General features: G+C 42.5%; 2 protein-coding genes across 4 annotated transcripts in view; both read right to left on the bottom strand.

Moving 5' to 3' along the window:
• Positions 1-18911, bottom strand: part of LOC125104770 (formin-1-like) — a 41029-nt gene extending 22118 nt beyond the window's left edge. The window contains 1 exon segment of the mRNA XM_047737603.1: positions 18829-18911. The gene's annotated coding sequence lies outside the window, so the exon portion shown is untranslated.
• LOC125104767 (formin-1-like) overlaps positions 1-18942 on the bottom strand; it is a 426092-nt gene extending 407150 nt beyond the window's left edge. The window contains exons 1-3 of one of the 3 annotated variants that reach the window (XM_047737599.1): positions 13091-13194; positions 8320-8371; positions 1784-1848 (exon numbers count right to left, since the gene is read on the bottom strand). In XM_047737599.1, the coding sequence (XP_047593555.1) occupies positions 1784-1848; positions 8320-8321 (67 nt within the window). In that variant the 5' untranslated portion in view covers positions 8322-8371; positions 13091-13194. Of the gene's footprint in view, positions 1-1783; positions 1849-8319; positions 8372-12608; positions 12645-13090; positions 13195-18828 lie in introns of those variants that run through there. The other 2 variants (XM_047737600.1, XM_047737598.1) reach the window with 2 other exon arrangements.
• Positions 18943-19530: the final 588 nt, after the last annotated feature.

Below are 19530 nucleotides of genomic sequence, written 5' to 3'. Positions count from 1 at the left end.
GTTTTCACATGTGCTGGGGCTCCATGCCTCGAAGTCTTGAGGGCCAGAGGGTAGGGACTATATCTCACGCCTCAGATATAGGCAATAATGAGAGCTGACAGACCTATACATAGTACATATATACTTGGGGGTTCTATCAGTAATTAGCATTATGTGTTTCAGATCCATATCACCCAATAGAATCTCTGTACACCCTGCTTCCTACCACCAATTAACTTTCTGTGGTGTATTTTTCCTGCTGGATCAAAAGAACCTACACAAAAGGATTATCATCCTCACCATCTCTGTATTCCCTACAGTACATGTCCTAAAGATGGAAGATATTGAGTAAATAGTACGCCGAAGTACCATTATCAGAAGCTCTAAATCGGACTGTACCTCTGTCTGAAAATTCAAGCACATTATTATTTGTAGTCAGTAGTAAGGTTTAATGGTGACTTGAGTTTACTTTCCAGCAAACACAACAACTAAAGCAGACAAAAATTCATTATCAGGAACAAAATTGGCTTTTTATCACTAAAACATGTATCAAGGACAGAAAAACATAAAAAATATGAAAGTCAGTTTATGCCTAAACTGAATAGCAAAATTTCCATTAAAGATCAGATGAAAGTGACAGTAGGGAATGTGAAAGGTGAAGGAAAGAAAGGTTTTTAAATATTCCAAGATACTAAACAAGGGAAAAATGGATTTATGAAACTTTGAATAATGCCCGAGAGAAAAATTAAAGATGTGATTCTAAGATTCCACCATCAGCCAAATACATAAATATATATATTTGCTTTTTCCCTTTGCCTGAACCACTCTCAGAATCTTGATGACTTAGTCTCTGGCCACCTTCAGGTGTCTGCTTAAATGAAGCCTCATGAAAAGTCTTCCTTGGTGACTCAGTATGAAATAGTGCCCACAGCAAATGTCACTCTCCAGGCCTTAGCCTGAACTTGTCACCTGCCACATTAGATATATATATATATATCTCTTCTGGTTTCTTGGTCTCTCTCCAAACACTGAAGAACATAACCACCTTAAAAGAAGGAGCTTTGATCCAGGTTGTGTCCTATGCTTGAGAAATTAACTAGAAAATGATGGATGTTCCATAAAAGTCTGCTTATGAATAATTCATTTAATTATAAATGTTAGTAAATATGCATGTACCGTGTTAAAAGTCATGCCTGGCACAGAGGGGGCCCAGTGAGCTATTTCCAGGAAGAGGAGTGGTATTCCTCAATTCTTTTTTTTTTTTAAAGATTTTATTTATTTATTTGACAGAGAGAGATCACAGGTAGGCAGAGAGGCAGGCAGAGAGAGAGGAGGAAGCAGGCTCCCTGCTGAGTAGAGAGCCGGATGAAGGGCTCGATCCCAGGACCCTGAGATCATGACCTGAGCCGAAGGCAGAGGCTTAACCCACTGAGCCACCCAGGTGCCCCTCCTCAATTCTTTTCGATGGTTTAGTAACAAAGGTCTTCTTTCTTGGGGGCTGGCTAAAGTGGGAAGAATTAGATAAGGGGGTACAGGACACAGTTCTGAAATCTAGGAGTGACAGTGTTTACTTTATTGGCGGGGGGCACTGAGAGCTCCTGAAGTGCCCTGTAATACAGCAGGGTCAAAAAGCAAGCTTTCGTGGCCCTGGGGGGTGGTGGGGAGGCTAAAGACATGGAAAGGAAAGCAAGGCTGGGACTAGGATAGCGGGGATAGAGAGACTGCATGGGAGCCCAGGCTCAGGGTGTGTCTCGACAGTGAGCAAAAGTACAAGGTATGGCAATGACTTAGTTCACTTTCTTACCTAAATCAACCTTCACTTTGGCAGGCTCCAGGATCTGAGATGTCAAAAACATGATGCCACCCGGCCTGTATAGAAAAAATAATCCAGGCTTACCTGAAGCAATTGCACATTAAGGTGTGTGTGTGTGCGTGTGCATTCTGTGTTGTCTGTATTATTTGGGGGAAGCGAATTCTAAGGGGCTTTTGTAGAAAAAGAATCATGATGTTGATCCTTTTACTTCTGATGGGAGTCAAGGGACGGGAAGATCCTGCGTCTTTCTTCAGACAACTATAACCTCTCACCTGAACGAATGCAGAGGATGGGACGACCAGCCGCGTGGGCTTGCCCATGACTGAGGGGCTTCCAGGAGGCAGGCCTTTCAGCATTAGCTAAAACCAGCACGGGTTAGCTGTCTTACCAGCTCGGCACCCTCCAAATGGGTCTGTGTTTGTTCACCTGCTGTTCACACGGCCACCAGAGCAATCGTTTCAAAACAAAAACTTGATCTCATCACCTCTGACGCCCAGTCACATGGTCAAAACCGCTAAGTGGCTCTCTTGCTCTTCAAGCAGATTTTAGCCCTCAGCTGGGCCTAAAAGGCTCTGTGGGATTGGGCCTCCACCTTTTCGCCCAGCTTCATTTCAGACTCTCGCCACAGTGACCTGTCAGTGGCTCACATGCGGGCCCCTGTCCCACTCTGGGGCTCCACACCTGCTACCCGCCCCACTGTAGGCATAGAAGTGACTCCCACCCTCCTTTGCATGATTCTCTCATGACTTAGCTCCATCATTGTCCTTTTTCAGGGGAGTTTTTCCACACTCCCCTCTTCTGAGCCTTCCCGGGGTTGCAGCCACCACTGCCAGTGCCCACCCTGCCCTCTCAGTGGTGATCAGCACACCCCGAGAGCTACTCCCTGCAGACACCTGTGACTTTCTGTGTATTGGCTTTGGTCAATGCACAGGAGACACTCCCCTACACATAGGCTGGGACTGGAGGAGGGGGGGCAGCAGATGGGAGCCAGCTCAGGTAGGCTTTGGGACCATGACTGAGAGTCCAGATGTGATTCTAAGCTCAAGGGGAAGCTAGGGAGAAGCAGGAGCTGATTACATTTGTCAGAGGTTACTCGGGCTGCTATATGGAACCTAGACTGTGAAAGGGCAGGCGGGGAAGCAGAGAGAGACCTGAACCAGAGGAGAAGTGAGGGCAGTAGGAAGGAACCATGGTGGAAGTGGCTGTTAGCACAATAGTTAGAGCCTTCAAGTGTCGGTACGCTCCAGAACAGTGGCTCACCTGAGAAGGCTCCCTGAAGCCGGCTTCATTCCAGATGGTTCTTGGGAGAGGATTAAAAATCTACTGTGTGTGTGTGTGTGTGTATGTGTGTGTGTGTGTATGAAGTAGGGATAAACATAGAGTACATAACAGATACACAGTTTATCTGTAGTCATGATGGGGAGGCAATTAGAGAAAAGTCTAAAGGAGAGGGACAATGAGAAAAAGTTTGAGGAACACTGTTCTAGAATGTCAGACAGACTGCAGGCTCCTTCTTCAGACCATCGGGTGGCTCTTAAGCTGGCCTGGGATGGCCCCAGGCCTCCTGGACCAATAGTCCTAAAGCAGCCCTGTCCCCTTACGTTTCCTTGGAGCCGTACAGACACTGACTAATTCACCTTCTCACGGGGAAGATGGTCTAGTAAGATACGATGGTCCATTTGCAAGTCAGCCTTTCTAAACACAGATCCTCCTGTTCGGACACTCCGGAGATGAGCAAGCAAAGGAAGGAAGGTTTGGGAGTTAATGAGGGGAATGCAAATACGGTGCATCTAGGCGAGATCTTCGGTCTTATGATTCACGTTCCTCTTTCGGCCAAGACTCCATCTACCTCTCTCCTGATGAATTCCTATGCGTCTAGCAGAGCCCAAGCACAAGTGTCCTGAAAATCCAGGGGACAAAGAATTCCCTCCTTTGAGCATTCCGAGCACCTTGCAAAAACACGAGTAATGTCTACTCTTTCCTGAGCACTTGCAGCAGGCATTATGTTTACCCGAGTTTCTTCACTTAATCCTCCCTCTGATAGTCCCATTTTATAGATAAGAAACTGAGGCTCAGAGAAGAGAAAGAGCTCGCTGGATGTCAGAAAGCAGCAAAATCACAGAGTGGAAGTGCCACACCCAGCAACCCTTTAGCCTCAGACTATACATACACTATCGTATTACTCACCCAAGTATTATAAGCAATAGTTCACGTGCCCCTTTCCTCCGTCACTCCCAACATAAATTTATGACCCAGGCCGGGGGGTCATGAAACAAGAATGAGCTTTACTGTGAAATCCTGTTGTATAACTTTGGGATATTCTTTACTGAGACTCAGTTTCCTCAACTATAAGCAGAGACAATAAATGCCTACCTCATAGGTTTGTTGTCGAGATAAAATGAGATATAACTTTTAAAGCACTTACCACGGTGTCTGGCACATAAAGGCCCCATAATTAAACAAGTATGGATTGAGGGCCTGTGAGATACCAGACCTTAGGATGGACACAGGGGATAAGGAAATAATAACACACAAGGAATTTCATATATTTTGGCTGCTTTCACTTCTGGAGGGGCAGGGATTCTAGGTTATTTAACACCAGTTTTTTAGAGTTCGACCATGTCTAGCACTAAAAGGCACTCAAGAGTTTTTTTAGTGATGAATGATGGTGGTTTACAGAGTTTTAAACCCTAAGTATTAGAGATCATGAATGTGCCAAGTTAGTGGGTTATCGTTTCTCAAAATCACTGAAAGTATAGCACAAGGATACCACACCCAGAGCTGTATGCATTCAATTCATTTAAGCATAGGGCTACCACTAAAGGACATTTACATAGCAAAATACAAAATACATTTACATAGCAGAAAGGGGCACTATAACCTGAACAATGCAATCGCACTACTGGGTATTTACCCCCAAGATACAAATGTAGTGATCTGAAGGGGCACATGCACCCAAATGTTTATAGCAGCAATGTCCACAATAGCCAGACTATGGAAAGAACCTAGATGTCCATCAACAGATGAATGGATAAAGAAGATGTGGCATATATACACAATGGAATACTATGCAGCCATCAAAAGAAATGAAATCTTGCCATTTGCGATGATGTGGATGGAACTAGAGGGTATTATGCTGAGGGAAATAAATCAATCAGAGAAAGACAATTATCATAGGATCTCCCTGATATGAGGAATTTGAGAGGCAGGGTGGGGGGTTTGCGGAGTAGGGAAAGAAAAAAATGAAACAATATGGGATCGGGAGGGAGACAAACCATAACAGACTCAATCTCACAAAACAAACTGAGGGTTGCTGGGGGGAGGGAGGTATGGAGGAGGTGGTTGGGTCATGGGTTTTGGGAAGGGTATGAGCTATGGTGAGTGCTGTGAAGTGTGTAAGCCTGACGATTCACAGACCTGTACCCCTGGGGCAAATAATGTATTATATGTTAATAAAAATAATTTTTTTAAAAAAGCAATAAAATATCTAATAATATTCAGGAAGTGGGAAAAGGAAACAGCGAAGAAGTTTCAAAGCTGTTAATCTTTCAAAAAAAGGAAGCCAATTGACGCTATCTAAAGAAGAAAGTTCATAAAAATAGCGCAATTAATGACAGTGACTCCAGCTTTTTAATACTTTTCATGATATTTTAGCCATAAAGAGACATTTTTAAAGAAATAATGTATCTTGCTCCAGCTCTTTGAAAAATACCAGTGGATGAAGATATGAACAGACACTTCTCTAATGAAGTCATTCAAATGGCTATCAGACACATGAAAAAATGTTCATCATCACTAGCCATCAGGGAGATTCAAATTAAAACCACCTTGAGATACTACCTTACACAAGTTAGAATGGCCAAAATTAGCAAGACAGGAAACAACATGTGTTGGAGGGGATGTGGAGAAAGGAGAACTCTCTTACACTGTTGGTGGGATGCAAGTTGGTGCAGCCTCTTTGGAGAACAGCGTGGAGATTCCTTAAGAAATTAAAAATAGAACTTCCCTATGATCCTGCAATTGCACTACTGGGTATTTACCCCAAAGATACAGATGTAGTGAAAAGAAGGGCCATCTGTACCTCAATGTTTATAGCAGCAATGGCCACGGTAGCCAAACTGTGGAAAGAACCAAGATGCCCTTCAACGGATGAATGGATAAGGAAGATGTGGTCCATATACACTATGGAGTATTATGCCTCCATCAGAAAGGATGAATACCCAACTTTTGTAGCAACATGGACGGGACTGGAAGAGATTATGCTGAGTGAAATAAGTCAAGCAGAGAGAGTCAATTATCATATGGTTTCACTTATTTGTGGAGCATAACAAATAGCATGGAGAACATGGGGAGTTAGGGTAAGGGAGTTGGGGGAAATTGGAATGGGAGGGGAACAATGAGAGACTATGGACTCTGAAAAACAATCTGAAGGGTTTGAAGAGGTGGGGAGTGGGAGGTTGGGGGAACCAGGTGGTGGGTATTAGAGAGGGCATGTATTGCATGGAGCACTGGGTGTGGTACAAAAACAATGAATACTGTTATGCTGAAAATAAATTTAAAAAATGATTAAAAAAATACCGGTGGAATTTTGATCACAATGGCATTAAAAGTATAGATTGCTCTAGGCAGTATAGACATTTTAACAATGTTTATTCTTCCCATCCAAGAGCATGGAATGGTCTTCCATCTTTTTGTGTCTTCTCCAATTTCTTTCATGAGTGTTCTGTAGTTCCTCGAGTTCATATCCTTTACCTCTTTGTTTAGGTTTATTCCCAAGTATCATATGGTTCTTGGTGCTATACTAAATGGAATCGATTCTCTAATTTTCCTTCCTGTATTTTCATTGTTAGTGTATAAGAAAGCCACTGATTTCTGTACATTGACTTTGTATCCTGCCACATTACTGAATTGCTGTATGAGTTCTAGTAGTTTGGGGGTGGAGTCTTTTGGGTTTTGGAGCAAATAATCCCAAAATTTGTATGGAATGAGAAGAGACCCCAAATTGCTAAGGAAATGTTGAAAAACAAAAATAAAACTCGCAGCATCACGTTACCTGATTTCAAGCTTTACTAAAAAGCTGTGATCACCAAGACAGCATGGTACTGGCATAAAAACAGACACATAGACCAGTGGAACAGAGTAGAGAGCCCAGATATGGACCCTCAACTCTATGTCAAATAATCTTTGACAAAGCAGGAAAAAATATACAGTGGGAAAAAGATAGTCTCTTCAATAAATGGTGCTGGGGAAATTGGACAGCTATATGTAGAAGAATGAAACTCGACCATTCTCTTACACCATACACGAAGATAAACTCAAAATGGATAAAAGACCTCAACATGAGACAGCAATCCATCAGAATCCTAGAGGAGAACATAGGCAGTAACCTCTTTGATATCAGCCACAGCAACTTCTTTCAAGATATGTCTCCAAAGGCAAAGGAAACAAAAGCGAAAATGAACTTTTGGGACTTCATCAAGATCAAAAGCTTCTGCACAGCAAAGGAAACAGTCAACAAAACAAAGAGGCAACCCACAGAATGGGAGAAGATATTTCAAATGACAGTACAGACAAAAGGTTGATATCCAGGATCTATAAAGAACTTCTCAAACTCAACACACATGAAACAGATAATCATGTCAAAAAATGGGCAGACGATATGAACAGACACTTCTCCAATGAAGACATACAAATGGTTATCAGACACATGAAAAAATGTTCATCATCACTAGCCATCAGGGAGATTCAAATTAAAACCACATTGAGATACCACCTTACACCAGTTAGAATGGCCAAAATTAGCCAGACAGGAAACAACGTGTGTTGGAGAGGATGTGGAGTAAGGGGAACCCTCTTACACTGTTAGTGGGATGCAAGTTGGTGCAGCCACTTTGGAGAACAGTGTGGAGATTCCTCACGAAATTAAAAATAGAGCTTCCCTATGATCCTGCAATTGCACTACTGGGTATTTACCCCAAAGATACAGATGTAGTGAAAAGAAGGGCCATCTGTACCTCAATGTTTATAGCAGCAATGGCCACGGTAGCCAAACTGTGGAAAGAACCAAGATACCCTTCAACAGACGAATGGAGAAGGAAGATGTGGTCCATATACACTATGGAGTATTATGCCTCCATCAGAAAGGATGAATACCCAACTTTTGTAGCAACATGGATGGGACTGGAAGAGATTATGCTGAGTGAAATAAGTCAAGCAGAGAGAGTCAATTATCATATGGTTTCACTTATTTGTGGAGCATAAGAAATAATATGGAGGACATGGGGAGATGGGGAGGAGAAGGGAGTTGAGGGAAATTGGAAGGGGAGGTGAACAATGAGAGACTATGGACTCTGAAAAACAATCTGAGGGTTTTGAAGGGGCGGGGGGGTGGGAGGTGGGGGGAGCCAGGTGGTGGGTATTAAGGAGGGCACATATTGCATGGAGCACTGGGTGTGGTGCAAAAACAATGAATTCTGTTATGCTGAAAAGAAATTAAAAAAAAAATAATGTATCTTGAAACAAGGTACATTTATTTGAAGTTTGACTATTCTTTGGTTTCAGCTCAGTTTTTCAAATTGCCTAAAAAATTTTAAAAATTATTTTTGTTATAAATAGCATCTCTATTTATTTTTATAAAAGTATTTCTATCTAAATATCCACCCAGATAGACAGACACATAGGTATAGATGGACAGATGTCTGAAATTATGTTATCTAAGCTTAATGGGAACTGTAGCATTTGAGATGATCTTTTAAAAATTCTCATCTTTGTAATTTTTTGCCTTATTTGAATCTTGACAATCAACATACATGATTTTTTTTTCAAAGATTATTTATTTATTTATTTGGGAGAGAGAGAACAGAGAGGGAGAGGAAGAGGGAGAAGCAGACTTGCCACTGAGTGGGGAACCAGATGCGGAACTCAATCCCAGGACTCCGGGATCATGACCTGAGCCAAAGGCAGACACTTAACAACTGAGCCACCTAGGTGCCCCAACATAGGTGATTTCTTAAAAGTCCATTTTCCAAAAGTAGAGAGAATATGGAATACAAAGTATGATGGGAATATGGATCATTGCTATTTCCTTCTTTGTACTTTTTTGTATTTTTCACATTTCTAAAATGATTTTTAAAATGGCTTTACAGTCACAGATTCTACAGACCCTACATTCATGATTGTTTCTTTCCTTTTAAGCTAGACTCCAAAATAGATAGAAAATATGTTTTTTACTTATGTTGTTGATGGGGTCTTTAACATGACTTGAGAACCCAATTTGCAAAGCAGAAAAGACTGGATTCTTTTGAATGCTCTTTATAAAAGTAATAACAAACAGAGGACTAATTAATGATTATATACATGCTTGCATTTTTTAAGGTTTTTACAAGAAGAGTGAGAGATTATGAAAGAGATTACAAAAATTGTCATGTTGGACTACGTCTGATGGAGTCTTTAAGGCCAGGATTTCAAACTAAGTGGTTTTCCTTGTCCATTCTTGTTTAAGACATGATTAATGAATGTCAACAGCTGCTTGCTGTGATAAATGACAAACTAGAATAATCCAGTTCTTACCCTCTAATTAAGAATAATAATCTAAAATACACAAATGGTTACATAGCTATAAAAAAGGATGAGCTGATGTGAGATGTCTTGGGGAGTGGGGAATAAAACATCTGAGCTACCTGTTCAGGTCTCACAACAGGTAACATGGTAACATCTTTTTCCTTTATAAAGGTTTGGGAAAAGAGTAGGATTCTGATTTCCTCCATAAAGTAACTCAAGAAGCCTATTTAGTTTCATGTAGCCTTGAAATTTAGATAGTAGAATTCAGCGTCCCCTGGGTTTTGCATGCTTATGTTAATATTACAGAAAGTTTTTTCAATTCAGTGAACCACCTGGATGTGAAATGTTTAATCACTGTCAATAACAGCTTAGAGAATAGAAAGTAAATTTTTGTTTCTCTCTGTGAAAATGTCTTCTCTCAATGATAAGTTACAGCCTATGGGTGTGGTTTTTTCATATAAAGGAAGAAAAATGTTATAAAATCATTATTTGTGAAGTGCTTTAACTTCTATTGCATTCTGTCAAGATGTGGGTTAGCATTTTTCTAGTCTAGGACTGGTCAAAATTCATAGAGAAAATGATGGCGGGGGGATCTTAGATTTAAAGAAAACTTTGAAATTATCCATTCCATCCCAACTGTGGATTCTCTCTTTCACTAGAACCTTTGTGAATGACCATCCAGTCTCAACTCAAACTCTTAAATGGCAAACTGTTCTCTAGCCCACAAGGAAAACTCATGGCCTTCAGACAACTATAAATGTAAAAAAATAAATATAAAAAAATTCCCCTAATCCCAGGCAAAATCCATTTCCATTGATACCTTCCCACTGGTGCTTGTCCTCACTTGCAGAACTTGTAAACCCCACTCCCCTCCTGTCCAAGGTCCTTTAAACACCGGAGACATCTTCTCATCCTGACCCCAGTCTCTTCAGCAAGCCCTCAGATGGAAGCACTTCCATTCTCAAAAACCCGGCACATCACCTGACTGTTCATTAGTGCATCAAAACCTTATTACAAAGCAGTGCCCGCACTTAAAGAAGAGTTCCTCAAAAAAATGCCAAAAGTTGTTCCAGGATCACAAATACAATTCTTGCAATGGTCACTTTAAATCCTTAGATGAACACCTCTTAAACGGCTAGATTCTATCTTACTACCTCTTCGTCTATCTTGAGTGTCAGTTTCCTCTTCACCATGTTTTTCTGCCTTTGCAATTTTAAAGACCATTCTTATATTACTTTTGGTGGCCAGCCCCTGAAACTGATTTGGGCTACCTCAACAAAAATAGAGGTATCTCCAATTTCATGAAATTCATCGATTTCTGATTTCATGAAACCAGAGTAAGGGTAGAAAAGCCAAGAGCAGGAGGTGGAGCCTTCCAATGGCCTCTGGGGCAGGCCCTTCCCTGGAGTATTTCCCTAAATGCCACTTAACTCCACTGACTCTTAGTTACTGCCATCCTTCAATCCTAAAGTCCTCGTTCTTGGGGAACAGAATCCAACTGGCCCAGCTTGGGTCAGATTGCTATCTTTAGTTAAGTAACCCTGACCAGGGACGTGGTCTTTGGTATATGAAGCCCATACTTATATATTGGGGTCATTTTCAGAGAAAGGAAAATGGATGTGAAGACAGATATCCAAAATCACTGTACTTCTAAAAAAGGAAAGTAATTTTCAAAGATAATTAATCTGCTTCTTTTTATTTCCCCCTGTGTTTTCCTCAGATATCAGAATTGGTGTTCATTGCATCAGAAAAGGTCAAAGGCAAGGGGGGAAAAAAGAGAAATAGCCTGAGAATATTTCTGGGTTTTGTTTTCCAAAATCCCAAATGCTTGGAAGAACATAGAGAATTTCTCGAAAGCGGTAATAAAAAAGGAATGAAATGTATGGACATGCAGAGCCCTGGAGCGACATGGAGAATTATCTCCCTCCTGCTGTTGGAAAAGGAGGGAGGGAGGGAGACTTATGAACCCAGGAGGAGGGAGGAGCAGCCGTTGTTTCCTGGCATTGTCTCCAGGGAGGCTATAACCTCCCCCCAACCCCCAGAGCTGTGTGGGCAGGGGGGACATCTAGGCAGAAGGAACCATAAGAAATGTCACCAAGGGGCGCCTGGGTGGCTCAGTGGGTTAAAACCTCTGCCTTCGGCTCAGATCATGATCCCAGGGTCCTGGGATCAAGCCCCACATCGGGATCTCTGCTCAGTGGGGAGCCTGCTTCCTCCTCTCTCTCTGCCTCCTTCTCTGCCTACCTGTGATCTCTGTCAAATAAATAAATAAAATCTTTAAAAAAAAGTCACCAAATTATTTTTGTGGCCCAAGGATGACCTGGACCTCTGTTTGCCCAGTGAGTTACATGAGCAGAAATATAGCACCATGGTGTTAACCTGTGTGATCAGATACCTCAGTGACCAGAGGGTCCCCTCCACCAGGGCTGCTGCACTGTGCCAGCACCCTGGAACCTGAGACACCGCAGGGGGATGCTGGGACCCTATGCAGCGCTGAGGGTAAGTCTGCTACCTTTCCAGAAGGAAGAGCCTTGAAGCAAAAATGAATCTAATTTGAAAAAAAAGTTAAGAGATGAGATACTTCTTATATAACTGTGTTAGAGGGAGATTCTCACCTGCTATGCTTGCAGAGAAAAGATAAGAGCAAAATAAGAACAAAGGCATTCTGCTTCCTCTCTCTCCGTGAATCTGTCCTCGTCCTTCTCAAGTAGCAGCATTTGTGCATCATACACTGCTTGTAGTATTAAAAGCCCTCTTCTATAAACATCGGCTTAATTTTTTCTAATCCTCTTATTTATGACCTTAGTTTTCCTGATGTGATTTCCCCGGGTCCACACCATACCTCTCTATAAGTGTAGTCTCAGACTATCTACCCTTCTCCCCTCTCCTGTGTCTTCTGTCCTTGTTGGATGGGGTTTGAGCACAAGATCCCTATGCAACCAATTTGGAGTCTTCAGCCACCTTTCCCTTTCGCTGTGTCATTTGCCCAATTTGTGATCATGATATCAGCATCATGCTATCTGTTTAAAATTATTTATTTTCTTATATTATTTACTTTGCATGAGATCTCTCCTCTTAACAAATTAAGTGCACAATACAATACTATTGACCACAGATACAGAATGTTGTTGTTCTTCTTAACAAATTCTGCTTCTGTTAAGGTCTTAAATCTAGCTAATAGTGAGCAATGTGGCAGCTATTAATATGTTTTAACCAAAAATGGGGAAAAAATGTAAGAAGACCAAGGCCCAAAAACCTAAGTCTGAGAGTGGCATCCTGTCCTTTCATTTTTGTAGCTGGCAGGGCTGTTCTTCCCTGAAGAAAAGTTGAATGATGTCATAAACAAAGCCCAGGGAGTCGGGTGACCTGGATCTATTCTTGGCTGTGCCACTGATGGTGAGTGACCTTGGGCAAGCCACTTTCTTATCTCCCCATCTCAGTTTTCTCCACTGTACAACTAAAAAGTAATAATAATAATAATATATCTTGTCACCTACCTAGAGAATAATTTGGGTACAAGAACGATAGGGTAAGAAATTGGGTAATGCTTGAGAAAACAGCAAGGTTTTGTTTTAGTTTTTCAATCTGCCGCAGTTTCCCTTATGACACTAGGGTGATCAGAGAGTTTCGGTTCTTCAAATAATCACGAAAATTAGAATTGATCTATGTTTTCAGAGCTTAAAAGGAACCAGCTTAAAACAAAGCAGAAAGGGACTCTAACATAAGGACAATGCTTACCATTACGTGTGGCACGTTCTATTCACATTTACTTCAATGGGGATTAGGTGGGTCAGAAAGAAGGCAGTTGGGCTCCAGTAGGTAGAAAGCAGAGGATGCCATGGCAGAGACAGAGATAAAAGGAGATGAGGACACTGGTAAATGGGGACAGGACAGATGCCAATTCTGTAGATGAATTCCATTTTGTGCAGACCTGTGGGCTTTTAAAAAATTATTTGCAAAGCTTTCCAAATATGAGCTAGGCCTAGAAAATTTTCTAAAGTGGCTGTCTTTATCCAAAAAGAGAAAGAGTAATCATGGTAATGCCTAAAAAAAGCAACTCTTGCTTTTCACTAAATCCATACCCAGAATACTGCACTATATTTATGGTTTATACTGCTTTGAAAGTTTAACAAATTTCAAAGCCAGGAATGTTCTCTGTGGTTTACTAGGGCAGACAGAAGGTGGAATGCAATCCCAACAGGTAGCATAAATCTACCCAGATTCCATTTAGAGCCATACCTTTACGAAAACATATGAACCTCTCTGAGCCCTGAATTGCTCATCTATACGACAGATAAAACCCAACTCCCCCACTGCACAGAGGTACCTACCGACAGATTAGGTAACCGAGGGAGGGAGCTCATTTCTCCTGCATTAAGCACAGGAGAGGAAATTTACCTGCTGCCTGCCCTTTTGAATAGATTTGGAGGACACCTGTCTCTAACTAGAACACCAATAACTTATAGGGACTCCATGGCGTGATGGTGAAAAATAGGCTTTAATAGTACTTGCAGGGCTAAGCCCCCAGGGAGGGGCTTCCAACCAGTGAACAGATCAAAGCAGCAACACACCCTTTGGAAAGGGCAATGAAGACTGTTCTCATTGCCTCCTGGGGACTGAACACATCTAATATAACAACGTTTGCCCAGTGGAATCTCACACAGGAGAAAGATCATTAAGTGCTATGACAGCAACTGTCATTCCAAAATACTTTCCCCATCCTAGCTCAGCCATCTTCACAACACTGAAGAGCAGAAAAGCTGCTCTGGAGTACTGGAAGAAATGGGGACACTGGAAAGAGCACTCGGGAAGCAGGAGACAGCACGGGGACCATCCACCTGCTGCTCAGAAGGGTCTGCTCCTAGCCACAGATGATGTGAGTCTTCCAGAGAATTTTGTTGGAACTTCATTTGTCCAAATGTCAAGGTTTGGGAAACTTTATGGTTTCCCCTAATGACCATGGTGAGCAGATCACCAGAGGGAGCCTCTCTCCCTAAGTGGACAGGTCCCCCCCATGCCCCACCTCTCTGAAACATCTATATTTTTCCTTCCACATTTCACAGGGGAAATCACACAGAAAGTCTCTGAGCTGGCATGAGTGGTGGACATCCGGGCAAAAACAAGGAAAGTGTACCTGAGAAGAGCAGCCACGCACTGACGTGTTGGGTGGCTTAGTAGAGACTGGGACTCGGGTCATCTCCCGGTCTCTGCTGCTGCTTTCATAGAAACATGCTCTGGAACACTCCTCCTGGCATAATAGCACTAGCCCCTTCATGCTAGCCACATAGTGGTGCTTCCTGCCCTACCCTTCGGACCTATCAACATTCTCCACTCCACTTCTGGGGGATCTGCAACTTGTCCATGAATGCCCAGAGGCTGATGACCAACATGAATGTGAGTCTTGCCTATCCAACCTTTGCTGCTGTATAAGTCCACTCAGAAGGTTTATCGCTACACCCAATGCCATCACCAGGGACATTCAAACTGCATCCCAGGAAATTCATCAGACTGCCACTGTCTGTCCTAACACCACCATCTAAGGACACTGTAAGCCCAACATTTGGAAACCTTATCAACCAACTGTTCTCTGGACTCAAAAACTGGGTGTATAGTTAGTTCTAACCATTAGAAATGGGTTCTGTCTCCATAGAAATGCTCCCCCCCGCCAAATGCCTGATTGCTTGCACCATAGAGAGGCCATGTAGATTGCTGAGCTAGGCGCCTTATTCCCACCTTTACCACTGTCTCCTGAAATAACTGTTTAACTAGACTGGTTGAGTCCCAGAACCAAGACACTGTTTTAATGAGATGGGGCAACGCATTTAAATTTGTCCTTTTCTGTTTTCTCATCCCTGTTCCTTTTCTCTCTCTTTCTCTTCCCACCTCCCGCTTTGTAGATCTCTCGCTTTGCAAACCTGAATCTCTCTAGAGCTATATTATGAACTTGGCTTTTGATAAATGAAACTTCTTGGGGAAAAACATGAAGTTTCAAAGGACAGAATGAGGCATATCAAACTATGCTACCCGCCCCCCCCCCATGCTTCTTTGGCATATGTATTAGTATGAGCTAATGGCCATTGAGATCCAGGAAGATGCAGTAAAAGCTATTAAAAAAAAGTGCTTAAGCTTTCTTTTTGTAAATGAAATGTACATTATAAAGGAAATTTCCACTTGTAAAAAGTGTCTCCTTTTCCCATACCAAGAAGAGGAGCACTCTTAATAACTCTTATTGATAGAGAAGGCACAGACTTAAATCTGTATAGTAAACTTTACTAAGCAACTCTGGTTTAATCATACTTTTCTTGGGCACCTTCTCATAACTTGCCTCCCCCACCCAGAAGCCCCAAACTCCCTTCCTTTGGCCTAAGATGATGTTTAAGCCCATATTCTCACCACCCTTTAGAGTTACTCACGTCTGGGTACATGTTAATAAACTCCGTTTTTCTCTTGTTAAAAAAAGTCCTGCCTACCTCCAAAATATCCCCCACCATAGCCTGTGACTCAGAAGACCAAGGTAAAAAAAGTATTTAATTTGAAAGATGTTTGTCTTTACTTAGGATCTATGACACTGCAGAAAGGAGAAATAGGCACAGCTCTAATAAGAGGGAACACAATACAGGTCCGTTTTGCTTAAGGTAAGGAAACAGATGAATTGCCTTTAAAAAGCAAAAACAAAAACAAGATAAAAAAAAACCTACCCAGTTCCTGTTTCCTGCAGAGGTGAATTACAGAGGTCATTTCAAGGTAATGGTAAGGTAATGGTAAGGTGAGGTAAGGCCCAAAGGGAAGACCAACTCCTTATCCCCTGCCCCCCAGAAACATATACTATGGCATCATATCACCAAAGCCTAAAGATGTACAGAAATACACATTATACAGGGGCGTGCTTTACATGTAGCCAGAGAACTTGAGAAACATAAGTGGGAGGGAATGGCCCATTTCCTAAGAGCTTTGGTTTTATATGTTGACAAGGTAAGGAAGTTTGTAGCCTTCTTTCCATCTTTCTACTTTAGGTAATTATTATGTTATAAGCATACAGATGACTGCTTTGTCAGCACTTCCGCTCAGATGCTAAACACAGGGATGTTCCAATTCCCTCACAAGGCCAGCCTGTTGGTGCAAGCTCGTATTTACTCCATAAGGATACAATTCCCATGATTTAGCATCTCTACAAGATCAAGCAAATCAGATTAATGGCTGTAACTCTGTCAACACACAGGCTGAGACCTGCTGAGAATAAAGCTGATTTTTAACACAGAGACTATAAGCTTCTAAAAATAATGGCTCCAGTTAAGACAAAGTTCCAACAAGAGAGTATGAGTAACCCCTAGACATGATTTACCAAGACTGGAATCACCATATATTATTAAGTATCGCTGTGAATTTTCACAATTATACAAGTAAAGTTTGAATTTAAGAAACCATTAAAGGCAAAAACCATCTAAAACACACTGATGCTTGAAATCACATGCTCTGAGTCCCAAGCTTTAACAAAAAACTGTCTAAGAAGACACTGAGAGGACAAGGTCTATGATAAGAAATAACAAGGCTAAGAAAGAGAAAGAGCAGATACAAAAGAACTGAAAGAGATAGAGACAAAGAGACAGAAATCAAGCTGGCAAACCAGAAAATCTTCTGCATCTCAGGACCAGCTTCCTCGAGAAGACATTACAGTGTGGTCATGGCTCAGTTATGCCAGTCAAAAATGCTCATTTTTGCTTATGACTGTTTCTGCTGGGTTTCCATCCCATACGGCCAAAACGTTCCTAACTGATACAATTGACGGGATCCTCTAAATTCCAAAGTATCCCCGGAAAGCTGATAAGACTGTTTACCTCTCTTTCTAAATGGGAAAACAGAATCACATCAGTAATGCTTGCTGTTTTCTACACTGGCAAAGAGAAATATATTATTCTTAGAGAAGAAAAATATTGTGAAACACAAGTTCTTCCATGCTGGCAAGTTAAATTTTCTTCAGTTCCCAGGGATATTTGAAGAAAAGCAGTTTTGCTTCTCCTGGGCAGAAGCCAGTGCATTCACTAGTGATTCTGGAAAAAGCACAATTTACCAAGTCAGAGCACTGAACAGCCAAGGAGAAAGGAGCTGCCTAGGACAGGCCCAGAGGCCCAGAAATCTTCTCTAAAGCTGCATTTTTAATGCATCTGAAAAGAGCTTGCTAAGCACTTGTGCAGCTTGGTAAGAGAAATGTCTGTCCAAACACAGCTGGCTTCAATCAGTGCTACTCCTCCAAGATGGAGCCCTGTGAGAACCTCAGGACTTGCCATCCCCCCCATGAGCACTTCCATGTGCATCAGTTTTAAGACCTAAGAGGGAAGGAGAAAGACAACAGGAGGGCAGAATGCACATTTAGGGACAGAACACTAGCCTTCATTATCTTTGTTGGCAAGTATTATCAAGAACAATTACCATTCATTCCCCACTTACTATGTACCAGGAACTACTAATCATTTAACTATATTCTTTTAATCCTTCCAACTTTCCTCATGAGGCAGGTAATAGTATTTTATAAATAAGAAACTAAAGTGCAAGAGAGAAAAAGACATGCCAAAATTACTCATCTAGTAAGGGGTTCATCCAGGATTTGAATTCATGTGAAAGGTTTTGGGTTTAGCCATTATGATAGACTGTCCCCCAGTTATTATCCTTTGTTTCCCTCCAGTGAGGCCACTCCTCCTTCATCCCTGCAGTATAGCTAAAGGCACTGTATTCACTGGTCCTACTACTGGGTTATAAGCACACCATTGGGAAAAAGGAGACTAATGGTATGTCTCACCAAGACTGAAACCTCTAAACACTTTTAAAGCAGTATCTTCCACAATGACAGTTAATCTGGTATGCAACTCTCCACTGTACTGTTTTCCCCTCGTGGAAAAGGGTTAATAAATCTGAAACTCAAGTGATCTTGTAGTAAGCCCTAGGAACAGCTAAGCAATGGCTGTTGAATTCCAGTTCTGTGCTCAATACTACCCACAATAAGATAACCCAACATAAGTCTCTCTCCCAGGGACTTGGATGCCCCAAGGTGACAGGGCCCACGATGCTCATGCAAACACGTACTGTGCTTTAGTACACAGCTGGAGCCACTGTGGAAGAAAGTCAGATGCTAAGCTAGTTCACCTGGTCCTCTTAAAGGCTTGGGTCTGGACATTCCCCTCTGCAGGGCTGAATCACCCATACTGCGCAGGCCTGGATCACAGGTCCTGGACTCTGCATTCAGCTCATCCGAGTGTGGGACTGGCTGCCAATGTCAAACTCTCTCTAGTCCGCCAACAGCAGTGTGAATGATGAAAGGAAAGGGTTTTCTGTGGCGATCGCAACTGCAAATAGGAATAAGGAAACTCTCCCCATTCACATCCCACTCCCAGCTCCTTGGCCTTGAGTTACATGAGGAATTGGCTCTGTCCGGCCTTAGGGGACAAGGGCACTGCGTGTTATTTGGGGGAGTCAGCACTTACATGCCTGAATAGAGTCTGCCTTTGCAGAACTTGAGGAGCTCTGATGGAAGAAGAGAAATGTTGATGGTGATGGTCGTGAAGATGTTGATGAAAGAAGAAAACGGTGATGGTGAATGTCACCTACAAATATAAGCACAAAGCAGCAATAGATATCCTTCTAGTTATTGCCAATCCCCATCACGAAGCAGCCTCCGTTCCCAAAACAACCCCACTAAGGTACTTCCCCTGTGAACTAAACATGTTCAGCTTCAAAACGAAGAGCTCCATCCCTCCCTTCCCCGCCCGCCCTTCCACCCTTCCTGTGCCAAGCTGGGAAGGAGACTGCACTGGCAGGTCACGGGCGCTGGGACCTGAGAGTTAACGACAGTTCTGTAGTGAGGAGCGTTAGGGTGACCCGGGAAGCCCCATTAACGCACTTCGGAACCTCTTGGTTGGGGAGCTTGAAGAACGGACGCCGAAGGGTAAGAAGGTATGGTATCGGGGCAAAACAGATTTGGTGCCTTCTTCCGAGAGCCCTGAGGCCCCGAGAGGCGGAGCAGGCAGGCTGTGGTCGGGAGGGAGAAGAGGCGGAGCAGACCACCGGCAGGACAGACAAGGCTCGCTTTACCTGACCAAGTGCAGCAGCCAGCCGTAGCGGCTGCAGCGAGGATGCTGCGCTGGAGTCCAGGGCCAGAGCCCAAAGCCACCGCTGCGCCAGGCTTC

This window comes from Lutra lutra, chromosome 7 (assembly GCF_902655055.1).
Source record: "Lutra lutra chromosome 7, mLutLut1.2, whole genome shotgun sequence".
In the NCBI taxonomy this organism is placed as follows: Eukaryota; Metazoa; Chordata; class Mammalia; order Carnivora; family Mustelidae; genus Lutra; species Lutra lutra.
This window is presented reverse-complemented; position numbering and strand designations above follow the sequence as displayed.